This window comes from Ipomoea nil, unplaced genomic scaffold, assembly GCF_001879475.1.
Source record: "Ipomoea nil cultivar Tokyo-kokei standard unplaced genomic scaffold, Asagao_1.1 scaffold0382, whole genome shotgun sequence".
NCBI classification, from domain to species: domain Eukaryota; kingdom Viridiplantae; phylum Streptophyta; class Magnoliopsida; order Solanales; family Convolvulaceae; genus Ipomoea; species Ipomoea nil.
In genome coordinates, this window is record NW_017616810.1 from 2,464,645 (window position 1) to 2,492,407 (window position 27,763).

At 35.9% G+C, this 27,763-nt stretch overlaps 4 protein-coding genes across 8 annotated transcripts; 1 reads left to right on the plus strand and 3 right to left on the minus strand.

Annotated features, from left to right (window-relative positions):
- Positions 1-875: 875 nt before the first annotated feature.
- LOC109172025 (urease) lies at positions 876-10,011 on the minus strand. Of its 2 annotated transcripts, none has more exons than XM_019321156.1 (19): positions 9,924-10,011; positions 9,537-9,692; positions 8,835-8,908; positions 8,380-8,425; positions 8,168-8,273; positions 7,802-7,944; positions 7,037-7,147; positions 6,174-6,337; positions 5,701-6,076; positions 5,502-5,610; positions 5,134-5,273; positions 4,644-4,781; positions 4,468-4,559; positions 4,255-4,384; positions 4,017-4,175; positions 3,696-3,863; positions 2,749-2,883; positions 2,324-2,395; positions 876-1,615 (listed from the first exon to the last, which is right to left on the minus strand). In XM_019321156.1, the coding sequence occupies exons 2-19, from the start codon at positions 9,660-9,662 to the stop codon at positions 1,394-1,396; spliced, it is 2,511 nt and encodes an 836-aa protein (XP_019176701.1). In that variant the 5' UTR covers positions 9,663-9,692; positions 9,924-10,011; the 3' UTR covers positions 876-1,393. The 2 variants fall into 2 exon arrangements, with proteins under 2 accessions (XP_019176701.1, XP_019176700.1); XM_019321155.1 differs by having other exon boundaries at positions 9,895-10,010.
- Positions 10,012-11,955: 1,944 nt separating this feature from the next.
- Positions 11,956-14,986, minus strand: LOC109172089 (adenylate kinase 4). The gene is made up of 6 exons (XM_019321263.1): positions 14,783-14,986; positions 13,980-14,125; positions 13,771-13,890; positions 13,513-13,680; positions 12,986-13,075; positions 11,956-12,319 (listed from the first exon to the last, which is right to left on the minus strand). The coding sequence occupies exons 1-6, from the start codon at positions 14,892-14,894 to the stop codon at positions 12,218-12,220; spliced, it is 738 nt and encodes a 245-aa protein (XP_019176808.1). The 5' UTR covers positions 14,895-14,986; the 3' UTR covers positions 11,956-12,217.
- Positions 14,987-18,143: 3,157 nt separating this feature from the next.
- On the plus strand, positions 18,144-24,373 carry LOC109172030. 2 transcript variants are annotated; one of them, XM_019321165.1, is made up of 9 exons: positions 18,144-18,414; positions 18,944-19,643; positions 20,000-21,909; positions 21,996-22,281; positions 22,407-22,625; positions 22,957-23,130; positions 23,415-23,606; positions 23,710-23,823; positions 23,906-24,373. In XM_019321165.1, exons 2-9 carry the CDS (start codon positions 18,966-18,968, stop codon positions 24,236-24,238), a joined length of 3,906 nt encoding a protein of 1,301 aa, XP_019176710.1. In that variant the 5' UTR covers positions 18,144-18,414; positions 18,944-18,965; the 3' UTR covers positions 24,239-24,373. The 2 variants fall into 2 exon arrangements, with proteins under 2 accessions (XP_019176710.1, XP_019176711.1); XM_019321166.1 differs by lacking the exon at positions 18,144-18,414 and having other exon boundaries at positions 18,672-19,643.
- Positions 24,340-27,265, minus strand: LOC109172032 (OTU domain-containing protein At3g57810-like). Of its 3 annotated transcripts, XM_019321171.1 has the most exons (7): positions 27,125-27,265; positions 26,793-26,852; positions 26,086-26,207; positions 25,405-25,445; positions 25,129-25,227; positions 24,769-24,933; positions 24,340-24,604 (listed from the first exon to the last, which is right to left on the minus strand). In XM_019321171.1, the coding sequence occupies exons 1-7, from the start codon at positions 27,168-27,170 to the stop codon at positions 24,577-24,579; spliced, it is 561 nt and encodes a 186-aa protein (XP_019176716.1). In that variant the 5' UTR covers positions 27,171-27,265; the 3' UTR covers positions 24,340-24,576. The 3 variants fall into 3 exon arrangements, with proteins under 3 accessions (XP_019176716.1, XP_019176718.1, XP_019176717.1); XM_019321173.1 differs by lacking the exon at positions 26,793-26,852 and having other exon boundaries at positions 27,146-27,263; XM_019321172.1 differs by lacking the exon at positions 26,793-26,852 and having other exon boundaries at positions 27,125-27,263.
- Between the last annotated feature and the right edge of the window lie 498 nt (positions 27,266-27,763).

Genomic DNA, 27,763 nt, shown 5'->3' on the forward strand with positions numbered 1-27,763 from the left:
AACTCCCCCTATGTTGACGTTATGCGTGTTGATGTTACCATTATTATTATAGGCACATGTTGGGAGTAAGTGTTGATGGTAACCATTTAGTTTATAAACTATGGTTATTTAATGGAGAAAGGGATCACGTGTACCCAACGACTCGTACAGACAAAACTTCAATAATATGTAAAATACTCCATAGTAGTAGAGCTCATTTTACATGCTGGAAGGGTAGCTAAGGCATATCAAAGTTATTTATTCTCAATTTTCATGAGACAAATTGATCGAACTTGATAATCATCAAGTTTTAAACACAGACACAGTGACTAATCCCCTGAATTGTAGGCACATCTTTCGAGTAAGACAGCTGCGTCAGCTGACCTGGAAATTTAAGGCTGTTCCATAAATATTGTCTATTGACTTACTTAATTTCAACTATAAAAAACCCTTAAACTAATTTACTTGTTTGTGATCATTTATCAGCTATAATCAAGATTTCACTTGAAAGCGTACTTTCGAATAACAAGCTTTTCATAAAATTAATGTTATCAACTCCAATTTGCAGATATTAGTGTCAAATAGACAAATACCAATGATTATTCAGACAGTTGTGTACTATAATCAACATAGGCAGTGGAAACCCCCCAACATGGCATGGCAAACTAGTGGGGGACAACAACGTTTCAATGGAAAATACCACAAACCAAATTTAAGGAACGAGATTGGTTCAAATAGATTACAGGATTATGTTTTTTATTTGGATCAATCTCATCCCGTCAATATCATGGTAAGAGTGCACAAATTTGATCATTCTAACATGATCCCTACCTGTAGTAACATATAAGTTAAATGAAAAATAAACATTTATCAACGTTGAAATATAAACCATAATTCAAAGTATAATTTGCTGAATTTCTTTTAGTAAGACTTTTGGTTCAAAACATCTCACATGACCCCATGAATGCAAATATTGTAATCCTTATTTGGTTTAAGGAGATGTGAAGTCACTAAGAAGCGTGATATTCTCAAACATTCATTTTGTAATTTTTTTTTTCTTTAACATTCATGAGAATCACATTGCCCTAACATTCTTAGATTATGTGGGCTTTTCAGGAATGTTACATTATCTATAATAGATTCCAATTCAAGAGAATGAAACTCTTAATCATGCGTCCTAATTTTGTTCAAGAAAGAAAAAGTAAGAATGGTAACTAAACCCCGAGAAAGAAAGTTAAGAAGTATCATAATTTACTTCCTTGTGGTCCTTTGCCAACTAGGGTCATAAAGCGGGTTTCACCAGGGAGCGTACCTTTGAGTAATGGCTGAGTGCTTTCCCGTAAATAATTTGGAAGTAGCGAATGGAATACTTTGTATAACCGAGAAGTAATATTACCCGGTATTATATCTTGAACTAGAAAAGGAAGTAATTCCGAGAAAGGGGGACAGTAGAAGCAGGTGGGCATGCAAGCTCAGTGTGATCTGCAGTCACCTTGTACGTCTCTGGACACACTGATATTTCAGGAAGTGCATCGTTGAGTTTCATGTCGAGTTTTGTGAGCCTCCTTACACCACTCACAGCTTCCACTCTCTTCTTCAGTTGATACCGATCCTTTACTCCATCATCCAGAGCTTCCTGTTTGTGTGTTAGTGTAATAATTAGGAATATATGTGGTCAGGATTAGTTTGACTTAATTGGTAGCCTATTGTATAGGAACAACTACATTACTTGTATTCTGTATTCAGATATTCAATCATTAACAAACTCTCCTCTCATCTTGTGAGGATGGAGACGCACAAAATCAAGCACTTCATATTGTGTACAAGTATCTGTCTGTGTGGGTGCTAGTGTCAGGAGCATGGTTGAAAAAATCCCTCCTTATCGGCGTTTAGGGGTTCGTGTATTTTTTTTATTTTATTTTTTAAAAATTTGTTTAATTTTTTTAATTTTTTTTAAAAAATTAATAATTATAAACTATTTAATATTTTAATAGTTATATTAAAATATTAAATATTAACCTAAAAAAACATTCAGAGTTTGAACAATTTAGAGTTATTTCACTCAAAACAATGTTGTTTTGAGTTAAATAACCCATTAAAAAAAATAAAAAAAAAAAAAAAAACAATAGCTCATCGGCTGACTAGGCGGTCTAGTCGGCACTTAAGCGGCCTAATTGGCCGGCCGCCTAGATCACCGATGATAGTGATACGCTAGGCAGCTGGTAGGTACCTAGTGCCTAGCGCTAGGCGCTAATTAATCGACGTGTAGGCGGGATTTTTGCAACACTGGTCATGAGAAAAAGAGGGGATGGGCATGGGGAGTGGGGCGAGAGAGGGAGCGTACTTTGCTGACAAAAGCAATTGAATTGGAGCTTCCAGCCTTTCCAAATGCTCCAAACATAGGTCTCATTATCACCTGTATTACTTTGAGGAGGATTAATTAACATGAAAGAATTCCGCTCTCGAGTTCTATTCAAGATTGTGAAGCAATAAATACAGAGTATCACATATGAATGGCCACAAATACAGAAGCTAAAACATAGAGCATATTCAATTCTTTTAAGTTTAATTTAAAGCCTGGATATGAATAGAAAGATGGCATGGCTTTAAAAAGTTGCCCTGGAGTTCATAAGACAAAGGATGACCTAATTGGTCATGGTAATGGAGACAGGTTTAGCATGACAATATGAAAGCCAAACGAACAAGAGACCTAAGCAGCAAGAAATTTCATAAGTATAGTCTGAAGACAAATTCAATATTAGTGATTACCGGTTCAGGAGTGGGGATGCTCGCATTTGGGTCCCCCATGTTTGCCCATGCTATTGTGCCGCCTTTGATCACCATTTCTGGTTTTGATCCAAAGAAAGATGGCTTCCAAATGACAAGATCGGCCAACTTCCCTACCTGTCAGTATTGTTTTCAAATTACAAGAACAGATACTAATAAGAGTTTTTGGATATTGAACCCAATAATGAGAGAGAAGATAGCCAAACCACACTAAAAGATTGAATCTAACGTATTAGTTAGTCTAACCCATGGTCTTATAAACTCATATATCCTCTCTTATTCTATAAATATGGGACTCTTAACACTACATATTTGGAAAGCAAAAGATTGATAAGATTCATTTGAAGAATGAAAATAAGGAAACACTTAACACACAAGATCAGCACATGAGGAAAAGATTTGGCATGTCCAATTGTTGTTTATGACAATACTTTAACTCGTCCTGGGACTTGAATCAAATTAAATCCCATCATGCAGATGTCCCCATGATGGGAATTATGTATTTCTACATATTTGGAAAGCAAACGTTTACTAATATTTGTTTCAGAAATTAAAATGGGAAACACATAACACACGAACAATATATGAGACCAGGATTTGGCATGTTCAGTTGTGGCTCATGACAATACTTGGTCTATCACTTGACCCCGACATGAATCAAATTATCCGTGCTTCCACTTATGTTCTAGTATTATGAACATGCAAATAAGACTCCTCTTTAGTGTTATCTGATTATCAAAATAAAGCAACTCTCTATATTGTAGGATTACAATTAAAAGACATAATAATCTCTTAAAATTATTACAAATAAAAAGACATTATAACCTCTCAGCATTCAAGTGTTCACAAGTGCCATACAGCTATAAGGGGACATTATACTTATGCAGTCAATCATGCTTCTAAGTGCTCAATGATGGTCAAGTTCATACCTCAACAGACCCAACATGCTTGGAGAAGCCATTAGCAATTGCGGGATTTATAGTGTATTTTGCAATGTATCTTTTGATCCTCAAGTTGTCGTTATATGGTTGGTTTATGTCAAGTGGGCCTCTAAATAATTTCATCTTGTGGGCAGTCTGCCATGTTCTGCAAATTACCTGGTAAGTAACGAGTCTGTTTATATAAGTCCCACCATTCAAATAAATTCTAAACTTAATTCAAGTACCGAAAAGGGAATCATCAATAACAATAATTAATAGATCAGAAATATTTCTGGACCCTGAAAGATGATTAGATTAGCAAACGAGAACCTCTCCGATTCGTCCCATGGCCTGTGAATCAGAAGCTATAATGCTGATAGCTCCCATATCATGCAAAATGTCTTCTGCAGCGATGGTTTCAGCTCGAATCCGTGATTCAGCAAAGGCTACATCCTCCTTGATGTCCTTATCGAGGTGATGGCAGACCATCTGCATACATTCTTTCAACGTTGAGAATAGATTTCTGATAGTATCAGACCCCTCTAGGCTCTAACTAATCTCTTCTTACCAGCATGTCAAGATGCTCATCCACAGTATTCACGGTGAAGGGACGTGTAGGATTAGTTGATGATGGGAGTACATTTTTTATGCCACAAACTTTAATAATATCAGGAGCATGCCCACCGCCAGCACCTTCACTGTATAAGTATCATATTTATACGTATATGTAAGTACTAACTGGACTAGGGATGGAGGAATGTGTTATATTTTCATGTCAAACCTGTGATAGGTATGAATTGTTCTATCTTTGAAAGCAGCAATGGTGTGCTCCACAAATCCAGATTCATTCAAGGTATCAGTGTGTATATTAACCTACATAAATGTAATTTAATCAGCTTTTAAACTTCAAAATTGAAACCTCGAAATTGTCCAAGAAATTTTTTTTTAAGTAGCTACCTGAATGTCAAATTGATCAGCAACCTTTAAACAAGTATCTATTGCCGCAGGAGTGGTTCCCCAGTCCTCATGAAGCTTCAGTCCCATTGCTCCGGCCTCAATTATTTTGTGCAGTGCAATCTCCTTGGCACTATTGCCCTATAGATGAGTTACACCTCATGAAATTACATTACGCCAATTGTCAAACAAAATGGATAATTCTAGAAAAGTATGCAATAAAAAAAAAAAAAAAAAAAAAAAAAAACGACTATAATGCACATGGGCCAAACCACACTAAATGATTGAATCCAACCATTTAGCTAGTCTAACTCATGGCCTTATAAACTCATATGTTCTCTCTTATTTTATCAATGTGGGACTCTTAACACAGACAATAGCGACTATAGGTTTATTAAGCAGGCCCTTCAACAGTAAATCTGCAGTGGGTACCATGCACATGTATGTGAATGAAATAGGATAGCTGAAAACTCATGAAAGAATAAGCAATTACTTTTCCAGTGAAACCAAAGTTTAAAGGTAGCTCATCCGTTGACTGCAACATTAATTTCATATGAAATGCTGATGGTGTACATGTAGTGGCACGAGTTCCTTCTGCAGGTCCTGTTCCACCTCCTACCATTGTGGTGATCCCTATAAAATTTGTAAAGCAAGATATTTATTACTTTATAGCAAACAAACCAAAACAAAACAAAACAAAACAAAAAAAAAAACAAAAAAAAAAACAAAAACAAAAAAAATTAGGAATCACACTTATAGAATTCAAGCATTGCTTTGAACATATTAATTACTCCATAAAACATTGTACAAAAAAAGATACGAGAAAACATCAATGGTACTTCTCAGTATGAAAATCCCCACCACTGGATATTGCCTCATAAGCCAATTGAGGGCAGATGAAGTGAACATGGCAGTCTATTGCTCCTGCGGTTACAATCATCCCTTCACCAGCAATAACCTCTGTATTCAACTGATTGCGGAAAAGCCAAAAGTCATGAAATTTAAGAGTCAAAAGTCTTGAAATTTAAGGATGTTTTTATTGTTTGTTTGTCGGACTCACCCCAATTACAATGCCCTCTGATACATGCATGATATCCGGGTTCCCTGCTTTCCCCAGGGAAACAATTAAACCATTTTTAATTCCAATATCAGCCTTAAAAATTCCTGAATAATCAATGACTACAGCATTTGTTATAACAGTATCCAAACAGGAAACTGCATGATATCCACAAGCCTGACCCATTCCATCTCTTAGAACTTTTCCACCTCCGAACACACATTCATCACCATAAAGAGAACAATCTCTTTCAATTTCAGCAACTAATTCTGTATCACCAAGTCGAATTCTGTCTCCAATTGTGGGTCCATAGATATTAGCATATTCCTCACGAGACATCGTAAAGGAGAAAGCAGATCCTTCTACACTGGTACCTTCACTGCAAAAGTTTTCAAGCTGAGATATATAATTTTGTCAAGCAAAGGCGCAGCCTTGTGCATAAAGCAGGAAAAATAAGTTTGGGCAAGTTTTAAGACCTGGCATTTGTTTCTTCCAAATGACAACATTTTCTTTCATCTATAGCTTCCATCACAGCTGTTGTTATTCCGGCACCAACTGGACCATCAACAATCCCATGGCCTCCCCTGATTATTTTGTTCCCATGAATACTAACTAGAGTAACATTTTTTGAATCCCCTGGCTAGCAACATTCACACTTTCGTTTAGTTCAAAATCCAAACATAATTTGAGAAAAACAAGCACATATAACAACAATAATATGTTTATGCTGCCCGCATGGGCAACTCAATTGGTCACAGGGGTGAAGTTTGGGAACAATGACCTGGGACCGAGTCTCACCAGCAGCAGTGTGGGAGCAACCTCTCAAAGTGAGGGGGGCTCCTTGTGCGCAATAAGCAACCATGATTGACATCCTCCCAGATGCTCTGTCAGGCCGGGGCATGGGGGGCCCTTGGGGTTGGGGATTCAACCTTTTGGGAACAATAATATGTTTATGATCATTAACTATTTAAACTTTTAAATGAAGTGGATCACATACTTTAATACTTATACATAAGCCAGAAGATTTTTGAAAGAAAAGTATAAGTGTTGGAAATATTAGAAAATGTGTTGAGCAGTCCACCTTTACAGCTTTATTTACTCTAGTAATTAAAGCCTTGGGGAGAGGAGTAGTTTCCTTCTTTATTATTATCTCTTCTCAATGCTCTTGTATGCCTATATATTAATCTATATTCTGAAGTTAGAAGTATGAATGTGAAACATTTATAGCCTTTCAACAATAAGAAACAACAGATGTTGGTAACTTCTCGTGTTGGAAGGGAAAAGATAAAATCATTAATTAATTATTTAATTTCAAACACAAATAGGTCAAAGTGGTTACCTCAAATCTTACTGCTGTCCCTGCAGGTATGTTTAACCTCATGCCATGCGCTTTATGTCGATCAAACTCCAACAATGGGTTCGCCTCAATGAAGTTATAGTGGCTGCCTACCTGGACATCAAAGACCTCCTTAAAGTATTGGATAAAAGGAATATGTCAACTGTTTTGCATTATTTTATTACATCGAGTCCTTCACATGTTCACATTTGCACCAATTATGTGAGTCTAAAAGCTAATTTCTATTTGTAACCCACACACACACACACACACAAAGGATGAGAAGAAAAGCTCTGAAGAGATGATTCTTATCTATAATACGAATTCGGGTTAGGCCAAAGTAACTATTTTGAATATTTTATAATTGTCAGTAACAGACTTGAAATTTTAGCAGCCAAAAACTCTAAAATGTTTAGACTGAATGAACTATGGCAGGGAACATTTCCAAGTATACTAGATATCTCAGTCAAAATTGACAATTTCATAATTTCACAATGAACATATAATTGATTTCTTAACCCTGAATCTTAACAGCAAGCTACGATAAATAAACATCCTGATCAAATATCATGTAACTTAAGCTTCTAACCTACCCAACAAGGCACACAAAAATACTCCACTCAACATGTACAAAACGAAAAAGAAGGAACCTTTCCTACCATAGTTCTTTTTTTTCGTTCTTTTTCCTCCCTTTTAGGGTGAGGCATGCTTGTCAGATTACAAAATTCAGAATTTAAAAAAGAAGAATTGTATATACATGCCAAGCACCTGAATTGGTCTATCTCCTTTGTTAGTAACTTTGAGAGTGATTGCTTTTCTTCCATGGTTCAGTCTTATAAGTCCCTCTCGAGAATATAATTCACCAGGGATTCTTCCATCTTCTACCATAGGAAACTTGTCTAAAGAAGGAACTGCAGAAATAACATTCTTTAATAAATCATCTTTGTAACTGAAGGAATTCATAAGGATCATGCTGGAAATTAGAAAAATAATCAATAACTTCCACAAAATGGCATATATAATTTAGAGCTTATTAACATGCTCTGTTAATTACCACATACATCAGATCAAGAACCAATTATTACTATGATGAGAAGTGTTTTCTGATGCTTTGTGAGTTTGTGATATAATTACCAGGAAGAAAAGAACCATATAATGCTAGCTCCAAATCCCCATTCTCATGCGCAATAGGATCATGGATGGTGATTAACTTGGTTCCATCAGGAAAGGTCCCCTCAACCTAAACGAGGATCGTACATTATCTACTTGGACTCTCGAATTGCACATGCAAGAAACTTGGAAACAAAAGACATCATGCTTATATACAGATTTAAAAAGTTGAGTACCTGAACAGTTTCCAAGAGGTGCCGAACAGGGGGAAGAACTTGTCTCCTGACAACAAAGAAGGAACTTTTCAAACTCCTATTCGCCTAGATGCACGTATGCACCACTGAAAACACACCCACTATTGAGAACCCTCGAAAGCAGTAGCCAAGCTGGGAGGAAGTCCCGGTTTTCCGAGAAAGCCCCATTAGTGGTATAAGCGAATAAGATTTAGAGAAGTTTTAAGCACACACCCCCCCCCCCCCCCTCCCCGCACCCCTTACCCCAACATAGTTGATCTTGCATAGTTGCATAGGTGTTTCACCTATTTGTTCATGATGGATAATATATCTTTGATCCTTATAAATCTTATTGTATTATTTTGGCACTAAAAATAATTGCTCTGTGTAAATGTATGCTATTGAAATTAAACAAAATGATCTTAAAGAATATAATTGAGAACTTTGAAAACTAACACCTTCCAAGCAATTGTCTCCCAAGGTTCATCAACTCTGCCACACTCCTATCTCCATCTCGAACAAACTCCAAAACCTAATCAAAATAAATTAGTCCAACACAATCTATGCAGTTCCATATGAAGCAGCATCCACCAGTTCATTCATATCCATCATAGCACAAACAACCCATATAAATATAATCCTAAACTTGACATAAAAATATTTTAAAAACAACAATAGTGCATCTAATGAAGGATGGGAGAGGTGGGATTCTGAGAGGCCTATTACCTCCCAAGGGACCTGACTTACCACTAAATTATACTGTAAGACCAGAAACTTTGAAAAGATAATAAAGAATTAATCCATACATAGACACAATATTTCACTTGAATATTCATTCGCAAAAAGTGTATATATATAGGGAGAGTTAATTCCACCAGAGGACCCTTGTCTTTGGTGGCAATTGACTATTATTTTTTTGGACACTTTTAGTCATTCTAATGACTTTTACTTTTATAGTAAGGGCATTTTTGTCTTTTCATATTTTTCTTTCCGGTCCGACAGAGGTGTTTAGACCTTGGTCATTCTTCTCAAACTTTACCCATATAACCAACTGAACTGCCCGTGAGGACTGAATCACACTATCATGCTTTACCTACTTACTGAGTAAAAAATCAACTAAATGAATACAGCTATAGAAGAAGGCACGAGATGTTGAAAACCTGAGATGCTATAAGTGCAACAGCTTCAGTGTAGTTGAGGCGCAGGCCGCGAGCAAGACGTTTCTGCGCGAGATGCCCTGCATTGTGGAGCATCAATTTCTCAATTTCTCGCGGGGACAATTTCATTTTTCTGCTAACTTTTCGCTCTTTAGTTCACTGCCAACCACCATCAAAATCAAAACGTACAGAGATCAAAGAGCTACCAGATTGAAATTCAACGAGAAGCATGATTAAAATTTTCAGTAACGATATCAGGAGCATTTCTACAAAGTAGAGAAAAAAAAATGCAAAAACGACGCAAATTGAAATGAAATAACTGATAAAGGATAACATAGAAACGAATGTACTGGAAACTCACCGGAGTTCCGGTGAGATGATGAAGTTGACCTTTGTTTTGGCTTTGAGCTTCGCTTTCCGGGAACTGAGCTTTTGTGAAAGCTCATTCGCTCATTCCAGGGATGATATGCAAACGGTACTTCCACAGTCCACAGTACTACTTTAATCGTCATTAATAATTTTTTAATTAACTAGTTTATTCTCATCATTTAATACTCCATAATTTTTTTTAAAAAAATAGTTAAAATAGACCTTCAAATTTTAACTAAAAAGTCAATTAATATCATAAATTTTTAATATATGTAATTATATTCATTAACAATTTATTTTAATGCAGTGAAACTCAAAAATCGATTAATGACTTGCTAGGTTATTAGGGTTCCAGTAACCTGTCAGCGAGATTCCGGTGAAATTTCATACAACAAAGTGACCGGCGATCGTTCGTTGGTCATTTGGTAGCCTGAAATTTTGTCAGAATTTCGCTGACAAGTTGTCGAAACTCTAATGATCTGTGATAGTATATTATTAAGTGGTTTTTGAACTTTGTTGTATCAAAATAAATTGTTGATGAGCGTAATGACATATTTAAAAAGTTTAGAGATTAATTGACTTTTTAAATAAAGTTAGATAGCATATTGGACTATTTTTTCTAATTTTTTCTTTTACATTGGATTGAATGAAGCCATGAACGTTAAACAAAAATTCAAACTCAATTATAGTATCTATAAAATATTACATATATTAACTACTCCGTATTAAGCAACAAAAATTAAAAAAAAAATACTTAATTAAACGTAAAAGGACAACCTCCGAAGGTTCGTCAAATTCATGTAAGAGTCTACTAGACTACTACATGTACTCCATAATCTTACTCTTTAAATTTTTTTTTTGATGTGATGGATTCTGATAAGTTATTTTTTTTATGTGGATCTCAATATAAGTGTCTATATCAAGATTTTGTGTAAGTTGAGAGTACAAAATGGGAGTACATGTAACATTTTTCTTCATGTAACCTCTGTCCGCTTTTATCAATGCATGCAACTCCAATCCAATCACCTTATTGTACGCCTATGGAACTTTGCTACGCATTTATGAGGTTTACTATATCTATCTTGAGTTTTCTTGAACTTGTACATAGCATCTCATAGCTTGTAGAATAGTCTAAAGGCAGGTATATAGCAACTAGAGATGTAGAGATGATTAGAACATTCAAGAACCTCAGACAATCCTCAAGCTTGTATAAAGATTTTGGAAGGATTTTAGAGAGTAAAATCCTAACCGTGAGTTTAAGTAGATCTCCACCATCTACTGAGGAAAGTGGAATTAGTATAAATACCCTCAAGGGGCCTCATTTGTAACCATACAAGAGTTCATGCAATCTAAGTTCCTTACAAAACTTTCAAGGGCTTTCTTAAACTTCTTTTTGTGATTTTTATCTTACTCACTTTTTAGTCATCCCATGATTTACTTAGACTAATGCAATTGTAAAGTCAGAAATTTATAACTTCTCATGCAATTCTAAAATTAGAGGCATATACCTTTCCTCCAACTAAGATGATAATCACTTTCCTTTGTTGACTCAATTTCACAAGAAGTTCATGAATGAGTTTTTGTCACTCATCAAAACCATAAAGTTGAAGAAACAAATAAAGAGTTCAAACTCACTCGAACAAAAGATCTTTTATTTAGTATCGAACAAAATGCCTTTAAAAGCTCTATTTCACCTCACGAAAAACATCTCTACGTACAAAGTCTTACTCCAAACTCATCTTCCATCCAAATTCTTGTAGTAAACAATAAGAGAAATCTCACTCCCAAATTCATTCAGTCCAAACTTCTTGAAGTAAATAGACAAATAATATTTTAAAAAAAAATGTCCGAAACACCCCTGAATGTTTTAAACTAAAGGACCATGCAATAATATTGAAAAAAAATGCCTAAGTGTAATAATATTGAAAAAAATACCCCCTATGATGTGAGTTCAACAATGTGCTCCTAGCCTTAATTGGCCAGAGGTTGAAAGCAATACAAATTCATATCATAATCTTTTTACCAGCAGAATATTTCTACAATAGATCACATAAAATATGGCAAACCTATGCCTCATCCTTCATTTCAAATTCAAAATGAGCATAACAACCGCGAAAAGTCAGAGATGATCATAAATTTATTAGCAAAAAAATCTACCCTGGTACAATTTTGTTAACTCCTCGGAAGATGACAAGCCGCGGATAAAACAACAAAAAAAAAATTATAAAAAAAGTAGAATTTGTCCTTTCAAGGATGTATCATAGATAATCAACAAGCAAATACAATTGAAATTCCAAATTCCGGTTCTAGTCTTTCTAGGAGGACAAAACTTTGTGAACTTGTGTTGTGACCTCCATTGGTGGTTTCTCGGCAGGTAGGTTAGCAACAATGCCCTTCTTTGAGTAATAATCTATTACCTGTATTCCAAACAGTTCAAATTTGCATAAGATACATGAATACCAAGTTTAATGTAATATACAGGTAGACTATGACACTATGTAATCTGTTTCCATGGCATAACGAACTTAATAACCTATAGATTTTCTTGATGAAGGGACAATAATTTTCAATCATATAAAAGGTATAGAAAATTAACTTGGGACTAGGAGGAGTCTAGAGGACTAGAAATATAAGAAAGCTAATGGACTACATAAGAGAACAATAAATGGCAAAAGACATAGAATCGCATAGCAAAGTAAGACTACTATGCTTCATCAATAGAATATACTTGATGACAGTGCTGGAAGATTAAGAGTAACTTACTTTTATGATCTATAGGCTCATGAAGATACCTTTATCACATTACTTTCAAGAGATATGCTCCCAAAACAAGACATTTTAGATATGAAGGTATACAAACATATAGTGGAAGACTAGTACCCTTCATAGCTTCATGTTTAAAATGAATATTGAACTCAAAATATTCGTTAATTAGAATTAAATTGAGAGATCTAACACACAGAAGACAAAATTCTGTTACTCAGACTACAAAAGATATATGCAACAGCAATATAGCTTTCAACTTTGAAAAATAAATAATAATAATAATAAAAACAAAACCAAATGGAATTATAAAAGCCCACCGGCTCAGTTTGGCGGTGAAAGGCCTCAAGCCTTGACTTAAGAACAGCAGCAGTATCATCTTTACGTTGAATGAGAGGTTCTCCAGTGACCTACAGGAAAAAGACCCTTCAGTTAAGCTCAACAATTATTAAGTAGCACTAGCAATGGGATACAAAAACATCTCTCTATAGATATTAAATACTCATAACCATATCTCTAGCAATATGGATAATTTTTACATAAATGCACTTCAGTAATTCTCAGATTTTAAATGGTAAGCTTGCTAATCAATTGGTGGAAAATTTTAAGACCAACGTATTGGTATATTAAAATTATAATCCACAGAAACAATTTTAATTGAGATGCTTTTCATCTAGAAACAGTATTACAGTAGTAGGCTAATTTTGAATTTTTGATGCAATACAATTTTATTCAACAAATGCTAATTGTTACCATTACTACTTCAAGTTTTGCATCCAACATCCCCTGGCCCCAAAGAAAAGGAAAACTAAAGTAAAAGAAAGAAAATTGATCAATTCAAGCTTACATCATCAACTCCAGAAACTTTAGGGGGTGCAAACTTTGTGTGGTAGGTTCTTCCACTTGAGGGGTGGATCCAGCGACCAGTAATCCTCTCTTCCAAGATAGCATCATCAATTGCAAAATTCAACACCTTATCCACCTTGGCACCCTGCTTCTGAAGCATTTCATCTAGCTGCATCCAATAAAAAATGAAAATATCAGAGGGAACCAGAAACAAGGTGGAATTATCTTTAAAATGCACATAAAAATATTAGCCAACAACCTTCTCTGCTTGAACCACTGTCCTGGGAAACCCATCAAGAATGAACCCCTTTTGACATGAGGGTTTCTTCATAGCTTCATCAATGATACCAACAACTAAGTCATCAGAGACTAGTTCACCCTAAAAGTAACAAACATTTCACCTATTAGCAACCAACCAATCATGGCAAAACAAAAGTCAAATGAACTTCCAATAAAACTATGATATACCTTGTCCATGGCTTCCTTGGCCTTGATGCCAAGAGGAGTTTTGGCAGCAACAGCAGCTCTCAACATGTCACCAGTGGCCAAATGGCATAAACAGTAGTCATCCTTAATGATGGGGGACTGTGTACCTTTCCCAGATCCAGGTGGACCTAACATTCATTCAAATAACCATTTCATAAAACAATTGTAACAAGTTCCACATTCATGGTGAAAACAGGGTAAACCAACAAGGAGTACAAAGAAACGAGTTAAAAGCATCATGAACTCACCAATAGGTATTACCTTCAGAAATGAAAATGCATCCAGAGAGTAATAGATGCTAAAGCTCTCATGACTTTTTTTAGACAGAAAAAAAAAAAGGAACTTTTTTTTTGAAGGAAAAATACTCTTTTATTAAAATAGATGCTCAATTACATACATTACTAATTGATATCTAACAGAAATGAAACCAGCTTCAACAAAGTATGGTTTTCAATGACCTTAATCCATACACTAAAATGGGAGAAAATACAGAATAAGAAAACGGCTAAAGGTCTATCAAAATTTCAAAGGCTCCTTTTTTAATCTCATAAAAAACCTTAGTAACTTAGGGACAGAAGCGTTAATGACACAACACAACTTCAAATTTTCAGTACTTCTACGAAGCAAATCTAGGAATCAATACAATTACGTAACAGCCGCCAAAAAGGAAACACATTCACACCAAAACCTCCAGATCCAAGAGAAAACAGGCACACGAGCCCAGCAAACACGCAATTATATGCAAAAAAACACACAGGGGAAAAAATTATAAATGAGAAAATTACCGATGAGAATGAGGCGCTTGTCAGGCTTGGAGGAACACTTGAGCCGGCGGAGGAGCTCCGTCATGATGGACTCAGTCGGGACGTCCTCCAGCGACACCGTCGAAGCTGCCATGTCTCCGCCGCTTGGTGTTGTTAGGGGTTCGGTGTTTCCGATGGTTTTGACGCAAACGAGAACGGGAAACGGTACGCTAACAAATCTATATATATAAATAAATATATAAATGTACGTATCGGAAGCCGGGCAGTAGGTGAGATGACGACTGTTGACTGAGCGGTTGAGAAGTGCAGGCGAGCGGCAGGTTTTGGACTTCGGGCCAACTTTACTTTTTCTTTTGCAGTTGGGCCGGACCAAATAATTATTGTAAAAAAGTTTTTTTTTTTTTTTTTCCGGGTGTGTTACGGAGTATTATAATTTATGATGGTATGACGGTTAACCGAACTTTGTCGGTTCGGGACTTCGGTCGATTAATCGAAAATTATTCAAAGTTTACACATCCCTATTAGTATCAGGTTGCTTCTTTAAGTGGGATGTAATGAGTTTAAGTCTCAGTGGAAAGTAGTAGCTCGTATGTTTGGATGTTTCCTTTTTTAATAAAAAAAACAAAAACAAAACATAATATTTACAAAATCTACTAAAATATATAGATTGATTACATATATGTTTGGGTATTCCCTTTTTTAATAAAAAAATAAAACATAATATTTACAAAATCTATTACGGAGTAAAATATATGGATTGATTACATATTTACATAGGTGTTACAACTTGCAAATTTGGGAACGTGATGGGTTCAAGCCTCAATGGAGGCGTAGTAGCTTGTATGTTTGGGTATTTCCTTTTAAAGAAAAGACATAATATTTACAAAATCTACTAAAATAATTATGTTTAATTTTAATTTTTTTTTTTTAATTCGAACACTCTCATTTGGTCCTAGTATTATTGTGACAGTATCATTTTTTGTCTTTCGTCAACAAAATCGTTGAAATGTTGTTAAATACAAGGGCATTTCGATCTTTTTATGAAGAGTGAGCTGACCCAACTAATTTTTATGTTTTTTTTTTTTTTTGAAAAATCAATAATTGAATACCAAAATGCTTTTTGTATTTAACAATATTTAAATCGTTTTATTGATAAAGGACAAAATGGTCATTCCACAATAATACTAGGACTAAATAAGGTTTGTTTGGTAAAAAATGACTAAAGCTAGACTGTCAATTATAAATCTATGACAAAGAAATGGAATTAACTGGACACGTTGCGACACACACACACAAACAAGTACTGCACCCATTCATACTAATTCCAAAAATATGTGCAAAATGAATGTGAAAATTGTTTATGAAACCAGACACATTCCGACAGTAGTATTTGGACTACCTGTAAAGTTATTGTTGTTACTATCAAGTAAATAAGTTATGAAAATAAAACAAGAGGTACTACTCGTGAAACATCTACAAATATAATAATAATAAATAGGAATAAGGGTCAAATAGGCCACTGAACTGCACATCAAACTACAATTAGACCATCGAACTCAAAAAATATACAATTAGATCCCTGAACTACACAAATTTATGCAATTAGGTCTAAATTGACATGTTTACCTGCCATGTAGGTTTTGGATTTTAAAAATAATTTTAAACAAAAAATTTAATTAAAAAAAATTAAAAAAATACACAGAACGGCCGGAGACGAAATCGTCTCCGGCCGTTCTTCGTCTCCATGGCAGGAGACGAAGGTCTTTTCGTCTCCCTGGCCGAGGAAACGAAGGGAGACGACCTTCGTCTCCATGGCTGGATACGAAGTTCTTCGTCTCCTGCCATGGAGACGAAGAACGGCCGGAGACGAAAAATCGTCTCTGGCCGTTCTGTTTTTTCTTTTTTTTTTTTTTTTTTAAAAAATTTAATTTTTAATTAAAATTTTGTTTAAAGTTATTTTTAAAATTCACAACCTCCACATCAGCAAAATATTAGGTAAACAGGTCATTTTAGACCTAATTGCATGAATTTGTGTAGTTCAGGGATCCAATTGTACTTTTTTTGAGTTCGATGGTCTAATTGCAACTTGGTCTACATTTCAATGACTTATTTGACCCTTATTTCTAATAAATATTAATATTTTATTCAATACTTTCACATGAAACATGTAGGGGGGAACTACAATTGCAAAATATCAACAAGCGCTTACAAGATCAAGAGTTCATAGTACGACTAAGATCCAGTCATAGTTCATAGTACAACTAAGATCCAGTCATATACACAACAAGGTAAATTCACAACTTTCTACACCATAATCGCATAGCATGATGCTACCATATATGCTATCACCCGTAACCCAATTGAAAATGAAACACTACCAACAAAAAAGAAGATGACAACTAGCAAAGATGAAGACAATGACTATACTACCTAAAAAGTGTATTAAGAACACAGAGAAATTCAAACCAAAGGTATTATTTATTTAAACTATCTTTTTTTAGACTAAGTATTTGAACTATTAATTTTTCAAAGTTGTAAACATTTATTTTAGTAACAATTATAATAAATTTCCTATATTATCTTACATTCATATACTTTGAATTACATATTTAAATAAACAAATTTGGCATTCAATTACATATATATGAACTTCTCCAGTATTATATTGCATTGATATACTTTGAAATACTTATTTAAATATAAATATTACGTATTACCCTATTTGCACAATGCACACATAAAATTAGTACTATAATAATTATAGGGCTGAAAGTAAAAAATGTTGTTATAATTTATGAATCTATGTTAACATAATCAATACAAAATATAGAAAGAAAAAAAAAAAGACTTATATGAATTGATTACATAGGTGTTACACTTGTAAAATGCATAGAATTGAGTAAATGGGGAACCATTTATATTTTTATCGTGTACAATAACAAAATTGTTCAAAACAAGTCATACATTTAATTATTGTCAAAATTAGTTAAGTTTGTCACACCAATCATTAAATCCTCATAATGTAGGTTGATGTGATTTACAATTTTACAGGTTACATATAAACAAAGTTTATTGTATGTATATTCTCATTTCTCTCATCACCAATAAAAATAAAGTCAATTTATTCATATTGATCAAATAATTAACTTAGTAATCACAAAATTACAATATTAAATCACAATAAAAACAATTTATGATTTTAATAATCACAAAGTTACGACATTAAATCACAATAAAAACAATTTATGACTGATTAATATCAAACACGAAGTTTATTCAATGGCACATATGCCACATATACAAAAGTTGTTACGGAGTACAATTTATTTATTTGAATAAATATTTTGTTCTGGAGACAATTGGGGGATGACGAGCATCGATCCAGTCACGAAGTTGGACTTTGACAAACAGAGAAAATCACGTTCTTTCGCACCGCCAAACCGCGGCGATCTTAACATCTTTCCTCATCTAACTTTTCTTCTTGATTAATCTTCTCAACTTTTCTTCATCGACTACCATAATCAAAGAGTTTAAAAATGGTAATAGGCCAATACAAATATTGAAAAGTCAGGAAAATGGACATGCTGAGGCAGTGAGGCTTGCATTTTGGCTTCTCTTCTACATTGCTGTAGCGGCCATTGTCTACAATCCCGGTAAGCATCATCCATACGCAGTGAAAGCAATCCTGAGAAAATAATGCATTTTTAAAGCTTATTTGATGCTTAGAAGCTTAGAACTGGCATTGATGTTTGCATGTTTTAGGTTGAATTTTATTTGTTGTGATAGTTTACTTTTAATAGTGAATGTAGGGTTTTAAGTTTTAACTTTTCTGTTGTGATGATTGCGACACTAAAACACACAGAGGAATAATGGTAAAATTGTACAATGAATGGTCGGTTTGTTTTGTCAGACTGTCAGTGGATGATGAGCTCAGTGACTGGACTTGAAGATGCCTAAGATGCCATTATTTAAAATTTGCTTGTTAAACTTGCATTTGAAGGATACATTCATACAAACAAGAATGGGCCCTTTCTGACAGGGTATCAAATCAGAGGATGTTTCGTCTGTTTTGATGTCCTTTTATGTGTGGATAGTGTGCCTATCTTCATAATTTGAACTTGGGAGTAGGTTTTTCTTTCTCGTCTTTAGGTTCCTTACTAAGGAGTAGTGTTTTTCCTACAGCATTTGAAGTGGATTTTAAGCTATGGTTCTCGGGCTGAGATCGAGGCACAAGAAGGGTGCTTCTGTTCAAGTAGATTTTGTTATCCATGTGGAGGAGGTTAAGCCTTGGCCGCCATCGCAGTCGCTTAGATCTGTTCGGTCTGTGTTGCTCGTCTGGCAGAATGGTGATCAGAACTCTGGGTCTTTCATATCTAATGTAGGGGATGCGAGTATTGAATTCAATGAGTCCTTTGCTCTCTCAGTAACTCTATGTCATGAAAAGAGGGCTCGTGATAAGTTCCAGAAGAATTTGTTGAATCTTTACCTATACGAACCTCGGAAGGACAAGGCGAGTAGAGGGCAACTGTTGGGGACAGCCACACTAAATCTTGCAGATTTTGGGGCTATTGAGGAGGATATGAGCATTTGCACTCCTGTGAACAGCAAAAAGAGTTCAAAAAGCTTTGAGCAACCCAGCATGTTCGTTACAGTACAGCCTGTTCACAAGGATAGCTCAAGTTCATCTTCTAAGGTCAGCTTATCAAAAAGAACGTCCACTGAGAAGGATGAGCAATCTATTGCAGATTCAGTGAATGGAGGAAATGATGATCAGTCTGAGATTGCCTCTTTCACAGATGATGATGTGTCATCACATTCATCCCTGGATGTCACTTCATCTTCCACAGAGGCCGCTAAGGCTCCACCACCTCAACATGAGAAGGTAGTTAAACTGGTTCTATTTTGCACCTTTTCCCAATCACATTAAATCTTTTACTAATTAGTTGATTTCCCAAGCACATTGTGATTGGAATTCTCATTCAAAGTCACAGTTTCATCTTGTCTTGTATTGCTTACTGAGACAAGATGGAGAATTCCAGTTGCTTGTACACTGGCTTAAGCACTAGTCTGAATCCTGTGTGATGCATGAAATTACCAGAATTAATTCTTATCGTGTAACATTTGGAACTTGCTCTGTGCCTATTGATGTTCTTTTCCTCTTTCCCCCAAGTTCTCTGTCTTGTTTTTGTGTACGTTTGAAGGGAGGTAATGGCACTTTTAACGTCACAAAAAATGCAGGATGGAGTTGAATCTGCAAAAAATAACTTTGGCAGGGAACATATCGACTCTGATACACTTCAAGCACTGGTCCCTGCAGCATCGCTTGAGAGTGTTCCTTCTAGGTGTTTGGAGAGTCCAGCTGAAGGTACAAGTGGGAAGTCCAACATTGTGAGAGGCCTTGAGCATAAAATCACAACTCATATTGAAGAAGTTGATAGTAGCAAACACCCAACTAAAATAGATACACAACCTGTCGAAGACAACTGCTTTGATAAAAAAATTTCCAGTGTTGAAAATTCAGATGGTTGTATCCAAACAAGTTTGGATCTGGACCCTGGAAGGACTCATGACCTTCAAGAATCCCAAGGGAGAAAAATGAGCCATGCTGAAAATAAATTTGTTAGTGATTTACATGTTGGCCTTGTGGGTGGAAAGGATATAAATAATAAGCTAGAAACTGAACAGGATGAAGAGAGAATTCCTAGAGAAGATTTGCATGTTGGTCTTCAAGAACTTGAAAAGAGAAAAATGGACCATCCCGAAAGTGATGTCATTAATAATTTAAATATTGGCTTTCTGAGTGGGGAGGATATAAAGGAGAAGCTAGAAACTGAACAGGATGATGAGAGAATCAGAAGAGATGATTTACATGTGAATCTTAAAGAATCCCAAGAGAGAAATACAGGACATGCCGAAAGTGAAGTCGCTAATGATTTACATGTTGGTCTTGTGGGTGGAAAGGATAAAACTGAACAGGGAGAAGGTATAATCCCAGTGGATCATTCACATGTTGGTCTTCAAGAATCCCAAGAGAGGAAAATGGATCATGCTGAATATGAAGTTAGTAGTATACATGATATTTGGGGTGAAAAGGATCCAAAGGAGAAGCTAGAAATTGAACAGGAAGAAGATAGAATCCCAAGAGATAACTTAGATGTTGGTGGTCAAGAATCTCAAGAGAGACAGATGAAAATGGGTGAGAGTAAAGTCATTGATAATTTACATGCTGATCTTGTGTGTGGAAAGGATATAAACAAGAAACTAGAAACTGAACATGAACTGAGAATCCCTAGAGATGATTTACATGTTGGTCTTTGGGAACCCCAAGAGATAACAATCAGTCATGCTGAAAGCGAGGTTAATAATTTACAAGTTGGCCTTGCTGGGGGTAAGGATATAAAGGAGAAACTAGAAACTGAGCAGGATGAAGAAGCAATCCGACTAGATGATTTAAATGTCAGTCGTCAAGAACCCCAAGAGGTAAAAATGGACCATGCTGAAAGTGAAGTCATTAATAGTTTACATGTTGGTCTTGAGGGTGGAAAGGATATAAAGGAGAAGCCAGAAATTGATCAAGTAAAAAAGAGTCTCCCAGGAGATGACTTACACGTCAGTGTTCAAGAATCCCAAGATAGAGAAATGAAAACGGGGCATGCTGAAGGTGAAGTTAATAATTTACATGCTTGTCTTATGGGTGGAAAGGAGGATGTAAAGGAGAAACTAGAAACTGAACGGGATGCAGAGATCCTGGTTGATGCACAAAATTTGTCAGCAATTAACTCAGCCAGTGGCCATAATACAGAAAAGGCAGCAAAAATAAATGTCACTGAAGATGCCAGCTCTAGTGCTAACGCCGAAAGAAATAAATCAACAAATAGGCTTCCTGACCAAGAAAATGAATGGAAATCCAGAATTGAAATTCTTGAGGAAGAATTAAGGGAAGCTGCTGCTGTTGAGGTTAGCCTTTATTCTATAGTTGCTGAACATGTGAGTTCTTCAAACAAGGTTCATGCTCCAGCTCGCCGCCTCTCAAGGCTCTACTTTCATGCTTGCAAGGTGAAGTCTCAAACTAAACAAGCAAGTTGTGCAAGAACTGCTGTCTCAGGTTTAGCTTTGGTCTCTAAAGCATGTGGAAATGACGTTCCCAGGTGCATATTCCTTTCCAAAATCTCGTTACACTTTGCTTTACAAGTTATGCTTTAGCAACTTGAGGTTTGAAATATTCCGTTTACAGGTTGACTTTTTGGTTATCAAACACAATCATGTTGAGAGCAATTGTTAGCCAGGCTGCTGCAGACACAGTAGACAAGAATAGACCAAATATCGGAAGCCCTGGTGATAAAACTGGGGACAAAGGCAGATATTCGGAGCAAAATTGTGAGTTTGATTACACTAATGAAGGAAGGAAGAGTGTAACAAATGAACAGACTGACTGGGGAGATAGGGATGTATTTACCCTTGCACTCGAACAAGTTGAAGCTTGGATCTTCTCCCGAATTGTTGAGTCTGTGTGGTGGCAGGTTGAATTCCGTGTTGCAGTTTTTAACATTATTTTCTTTCCTTAGTAATTCAGTTAATCAGTTTGTAATCAATAAGCAGTTTTTTTCAAGGTCAGTGCTATAGTTTATTTTGTGTTACACTCCAGATTTTCATTCCACATATGCAAAGAACTGTTGCAAAAACAAGTGGCGGATCTGTGAGCTCAAATTGTAAGAAGGGAACTAGGCATGGTTTTGGAGATGAAGAGCCTGGTAGTTTCTCAATAGATCTTTGGGAGAAGGCTTTCCGGGATGCTTGTGAAAGGCTGTGCCCAGTTAGGGCGGAAGGACATGAGTGTGGCTGCTTGTCGATGCTGGCAAAAATGGTATGTTGATAGTGTGTGATATACTCGAATTTGTACATCAAGTATTCAAGTGTCACAGAGAGAATATACTTGACTTATCTACCAACTTATCCAAACATCTAAATAATAAGGCACTATGCCCCACATTGCCCCTTTTGTCTTTCTGATAGATAGACTTCCTATCTATTAAGAAACACATTTGGGGTTTATTTCCCGTGTTCATCTGACTGCAGGGAGTGCCTTAGTATGTGATCATTATCAGGATCAACAGACAAGCTTGCATAAGCAATTTGTTGTATTTGCTGTTTTAATTGATGACTAACTTCATCACACTTCTGTTTCAATTGTGTAGGTTATGGAACAGCTAGTGAGTAGACTGGATGTGGCGATGTTCAACGCCATTCTTCGTGTCTCAGCTGATGAAATGCCAACAGATCCTGTGTCAGATCCCATTAGTAATCCTAAGGTCCTCCCAATCCCTGTTGGGAAATTAAGCTTTGGGGCTGGTGCACAACTAAAAAATGCTGTGAGTAGTCATTTCTTTCTATTCAATATTACTTATTGTCAGCTTCATCGGTAATATGATGGTTTTCGCTTGGCCTGACTGTTGGAGTATAATGAGAGTGAATTTTGTTGGATCTATGAACTCCACTTAGAATGCATTCTTTGGAAATTCTCTCTATAGGAACCAAATAGAGGTGTAGTTTCAGAGTGACATTATATGTATTCTTTATTTGCCACCGAGACAGTGAGACATCGATTATGAGTGGTATTATTTGAACATTTTGGTTGCTTTCTTGTTGCTGACAGGTTGGAAACTGGTCTAGATGGCTGTCTGATTTATTCGAAACTGAAGATAACGAGTTTCCTGATAGTAGCAACACTATGCTTGTGGAAGACAAGCAACACGAGTCTCACAAGCCTTTCCGCCTCCTCAATGCGCTAAGTGACCTCATGATGCTACCATTCGAAATGCTGGCCGATCCATTAACAAGAAAAGAAGTGAGTACCTTTCTAGCTAGTAGCTTGTGTAATCCAAACATCAAACACCAGTACTGCATAAACACATTAATGCTCAAATTTTTTACATTTTAAAATTTTGAAGGTTTCCCCATTGTTCAGCCCATCGCTGATCAAGATAATTCTCAGCCTTTATGTTCCTGATGAGTTCTCCCCACACCCAGTTCCCGAAGAAGTATTTGTGGCTCTCGATTCTGAGGTTAAAATACTCTCCAAGCTTCATCATTACTTGCAGATTATTATTATTGTTGTTGTTGTTAAACTTTTCTTCCTTTCTCAAGGATGATATGGATGCTTCCAGTGACTCTTTCACTATGGTACCATGTACTGCCACCCCCACTGTTTACTCACCCCCAACAGCAGCCTCGGTTACTAGGTTTATGGGAGAGTCTGGAACCCAATCTTTAGCACGAAGCGCGTCATCTGTTCTCAAGAAATCATACACAAGTGATGATGAGCTAGACGAGGTGGACTCACCCCTGACTTCAATTATAGCTGATAGATCACGGGGCTGTCCTACTTCAACAAACATGAAATGGACTCCGGGAGTAAAGGGCGGTCGAAATCTTATCAGGTATCAGCTACTTCGAGAGTTATGGAGAGATGGTCAGTGAAAACTGGTGCAAGATCAGGTAAATTTGTACAGAGTTTCCATTTGTTATCATGAATTTCCTTCTGAAAATTTTGAGTTCCCAAAGAAAGAAGAGACACATAGTAATCCAGAATAAGAGATTAATCATTTTGAAGTATCTTATATAGTTATATTACATGGCATTGAGTTATAAAGTTGTCCTGAAAATAATGAAGCTAATAGGAACACATAGTGACTATCATCAGAGCTTCAAAGAAAGCGTACTTTTAATTCCCCCTTCAAGTCCCTTTTGTCCTGACAGGGTTTTGAGGCTCAATAGAATGGAGATCTCTAACCTCCATGTGCTCCCAAAGAATTATATTACTGAAAAAACCTTTTTGCTTTATTCCTGCAAAAAAAAAAAAAAAAAAAAAAAAGAGAGATTAGCGATGATGATCTTACGTGCTCAGATATCATACAGCATATTTTGAAGCACTGAAACCTGTCAATAGGTCCAAGGAATGTTAGAAGTAAGAAAATGTTTGGATTTGTGATTATAGAGGGAGAGATTACATTTTTGATAGTTGGCCACCAGAATGGTTTTGCAGTGCATCATAGTGGCCATAGCCATGATATAAAACACAAATAGGCTTGTCCTTCCCATATTCTTGACCATATTCAGCTATAACCTTAAGGCAAGTAGTCTTCTTATCCCACATGTACACTGTGATGGGAGACCTGCAAAGTTTCAACAAAATTCAAAGATGGAAAATAAATGCAGGATGCAGGAATATATCTTAGGCTCTTAGCATCTACTAAAACTGATTAAGAAACTATGTGTGCATTTACATTTACATTTACATTTACAAACCCAAAAAAAAAAAAAAATCATTTTTCTTGAGAAATGAAAAATTAAAGAAGCAAAAGACCTACTGTAGAACATGTGAGGACATCAGCAGTTCAGGTTCACCTCCCCAGATATGGGGCTGTCTCATCTGTGTGACATATGCATCAAAATCACCTTCAACAAACCTGAACCAAAATTGTATTAACGATTTACTAAGTTTCTTGAGTACTAACAAGAACCCTAAAAGTTAACAATCAAACTTCGTTTCTTGAGAATACATGTAGTATTACACGATTTCTTACAAGCTATTGTAGAAAAAGCCTTGGCATATTAAAATTTGAGAGTATACAAGAATAAACTACCATTCAGCATCTGCTCGTCTCTTGATAAACTCCTCCACAACCTGTAAAACAAATCGATGTTTTTATTGGTAACTAATGAACAATGTGCAAGCATGTTTTCAGGGTTTTTTTCACTTTTGATTCCATGATTATGATATCATTTTTACATTTAGTTCCCGTTTCACATTTGGTCCCATAACTTTATAATCCTTGTTACATTTAGTCCCTACAACTTAATTTTTGATCACCGACTTATTTTAAAGGGTAAAATTGTTATTTTCTATTATTTTTTTTTTTAAAAAAAACTTCTAAAGAAAGGGATTGAAAATGACAATTTTGCCCTTTAAAATAAGTCATTTGCCTGTCCTGGCTGTCCGTGATCATAAATTAGGTCGGAGGGGCCGCGGTAAATATTTAAAATTTGTGAGACCAAATGTGAAAAATTAATAATCAGCAACCAATTGTGGAAACGGACCCACATAGTTGTGAGACCAAAAATGGAAAAAACTCCATGTTGTCATTACTTGGGGTAGTAAGAACAGCACTACAGTGAAGTATAGCCAGGCAAAATATGCAGAAGTTGCTCTCGCATAATAAGGATTTCAGAGTAGTTCAAAATAGAAATGCGCCATTGGGTTGTCAATAAAGAATACATCGTGAGGATCTATAACTCATTTAGATGTAAAGATAAAGTTCTCTTACTTTTTCTCTGAGCTCATCAGCGAGTTCTCTTTCGTAGCTTTCACCTGGCGATGGCTTTCCTTCTCTTAGCCGAGCCCCATGAACCACTGAACGGAACAAGCATCTTCCATCCCCTGGTATCCCTGCACAATATGAGCAACATACATCATCATCATCAATATACATGTTTACTCGTTCAAACCCAAAATGGATTTCTTAGCCAAAACCAACTTGCAGGAGGCTACTATGATCAAGATAAGCCTATCCTATAAGATTATACAATTTCTACTTCCATGATGAATATCAACATGTACCACATAGCCAAGAGAATGCCTAGACCTTAACAAAAATGGATTGGCAAACTTGTGCATTTACTAACCATAAAAATTCTTTATTTTTCTAGAAAAATAGAAAGCTAGAGAGAGAAAAACAACAAATGCATTTCTTTTACAGATTATGCCATACTTATCTTAAGTCCCCAAAACCCATGCCCATGAGTCAGAAGAGGTAAATCGCGACTAATGACCCCCAATTCCTAGTGGATTCGAACCCCTACACCGGCACCAAAGCAATATACTTTATCTTTGGAGAATGGAAAACGAAATGAAAAACAGAGAAAATTGGAGTAAAGGGTGATATTTTTCACACAACAATCAATTCCTCATCATCACCAAAACATGAAAAGACCATAACCAAGCAAGAGAAAAACAGTAGGTGGGATTTCATACCCAATCCCTCTTCCATATCAGCTACCAAGACTTTCCAGAAACACGAAACCTCGCAGTAATCTCGTTATAGCATTAATAAAGTTAGTTCTAAAAGCAAGATGACTAAGCTACGCAAAAGCAAGCCTTCTTTTCACGAAAAGAATAAGAAATCCATCAATTAACTCAATCAATCCATTCAAGGCACGCAACAGTCTATCAATGCAAGACCCAAATACTCATTCCTTAAAATTAAAAAAATAAAATAATTACAGCACAGTAAAACTTCTGCAGCATAAAGAAAATACATGACAAGAACAAATTGAAAAAAAAAAAACAAAAACAGCAAGACATACAAATGGTACGAAGATTGTTACCGGCCGAAAGTTGTGGTTTTTGCATGAATACAAACAAGAAATTTCACGCATCAACAACGGAATTCATTGCATAATTGACTTTAAATAGAACAATTTGGTTTTTTATTTTTCTTTTTGTCATTTTTACCCGATTCTGATTCTTCTGACCTCGAAAGAGCGACAATGAGAGGTGTGAGAGGACGCAGAGCGCTTCAATTGAACTGAGATGTAAAGACGAAACACTGAAAGAGAAAGTGATTCGAATCGGATTCCATTCCAGCCTTTCCAGGACCTCCCCCGGAGTAAAGCGCGGGGAACTGGAGAATACGACCCGGTTAGTTACTCGATCGGATGTTCGACCCGCCTTTTTTTGCTTTCTAACTTATAAAATGAGAAGAAATTTTTTAATTTTTTTTTTTGAATATCAAGAATTTATAATAGTTCTATAACAACCTCGAGGGGAAGGCCAAATTTAATTTTTTTTGAATGTCACTGGCCCTATTACATTGTAGTATCTGTTCATATACTTTCTCAACCTACTGAGACACAAAGAACCGATAACACCTCCACTGAGGCTCGAACTTGTAACCTTCCAAATGAAAGTCCAACCCGGGTACCATTAGACCACATAGTCTTGGT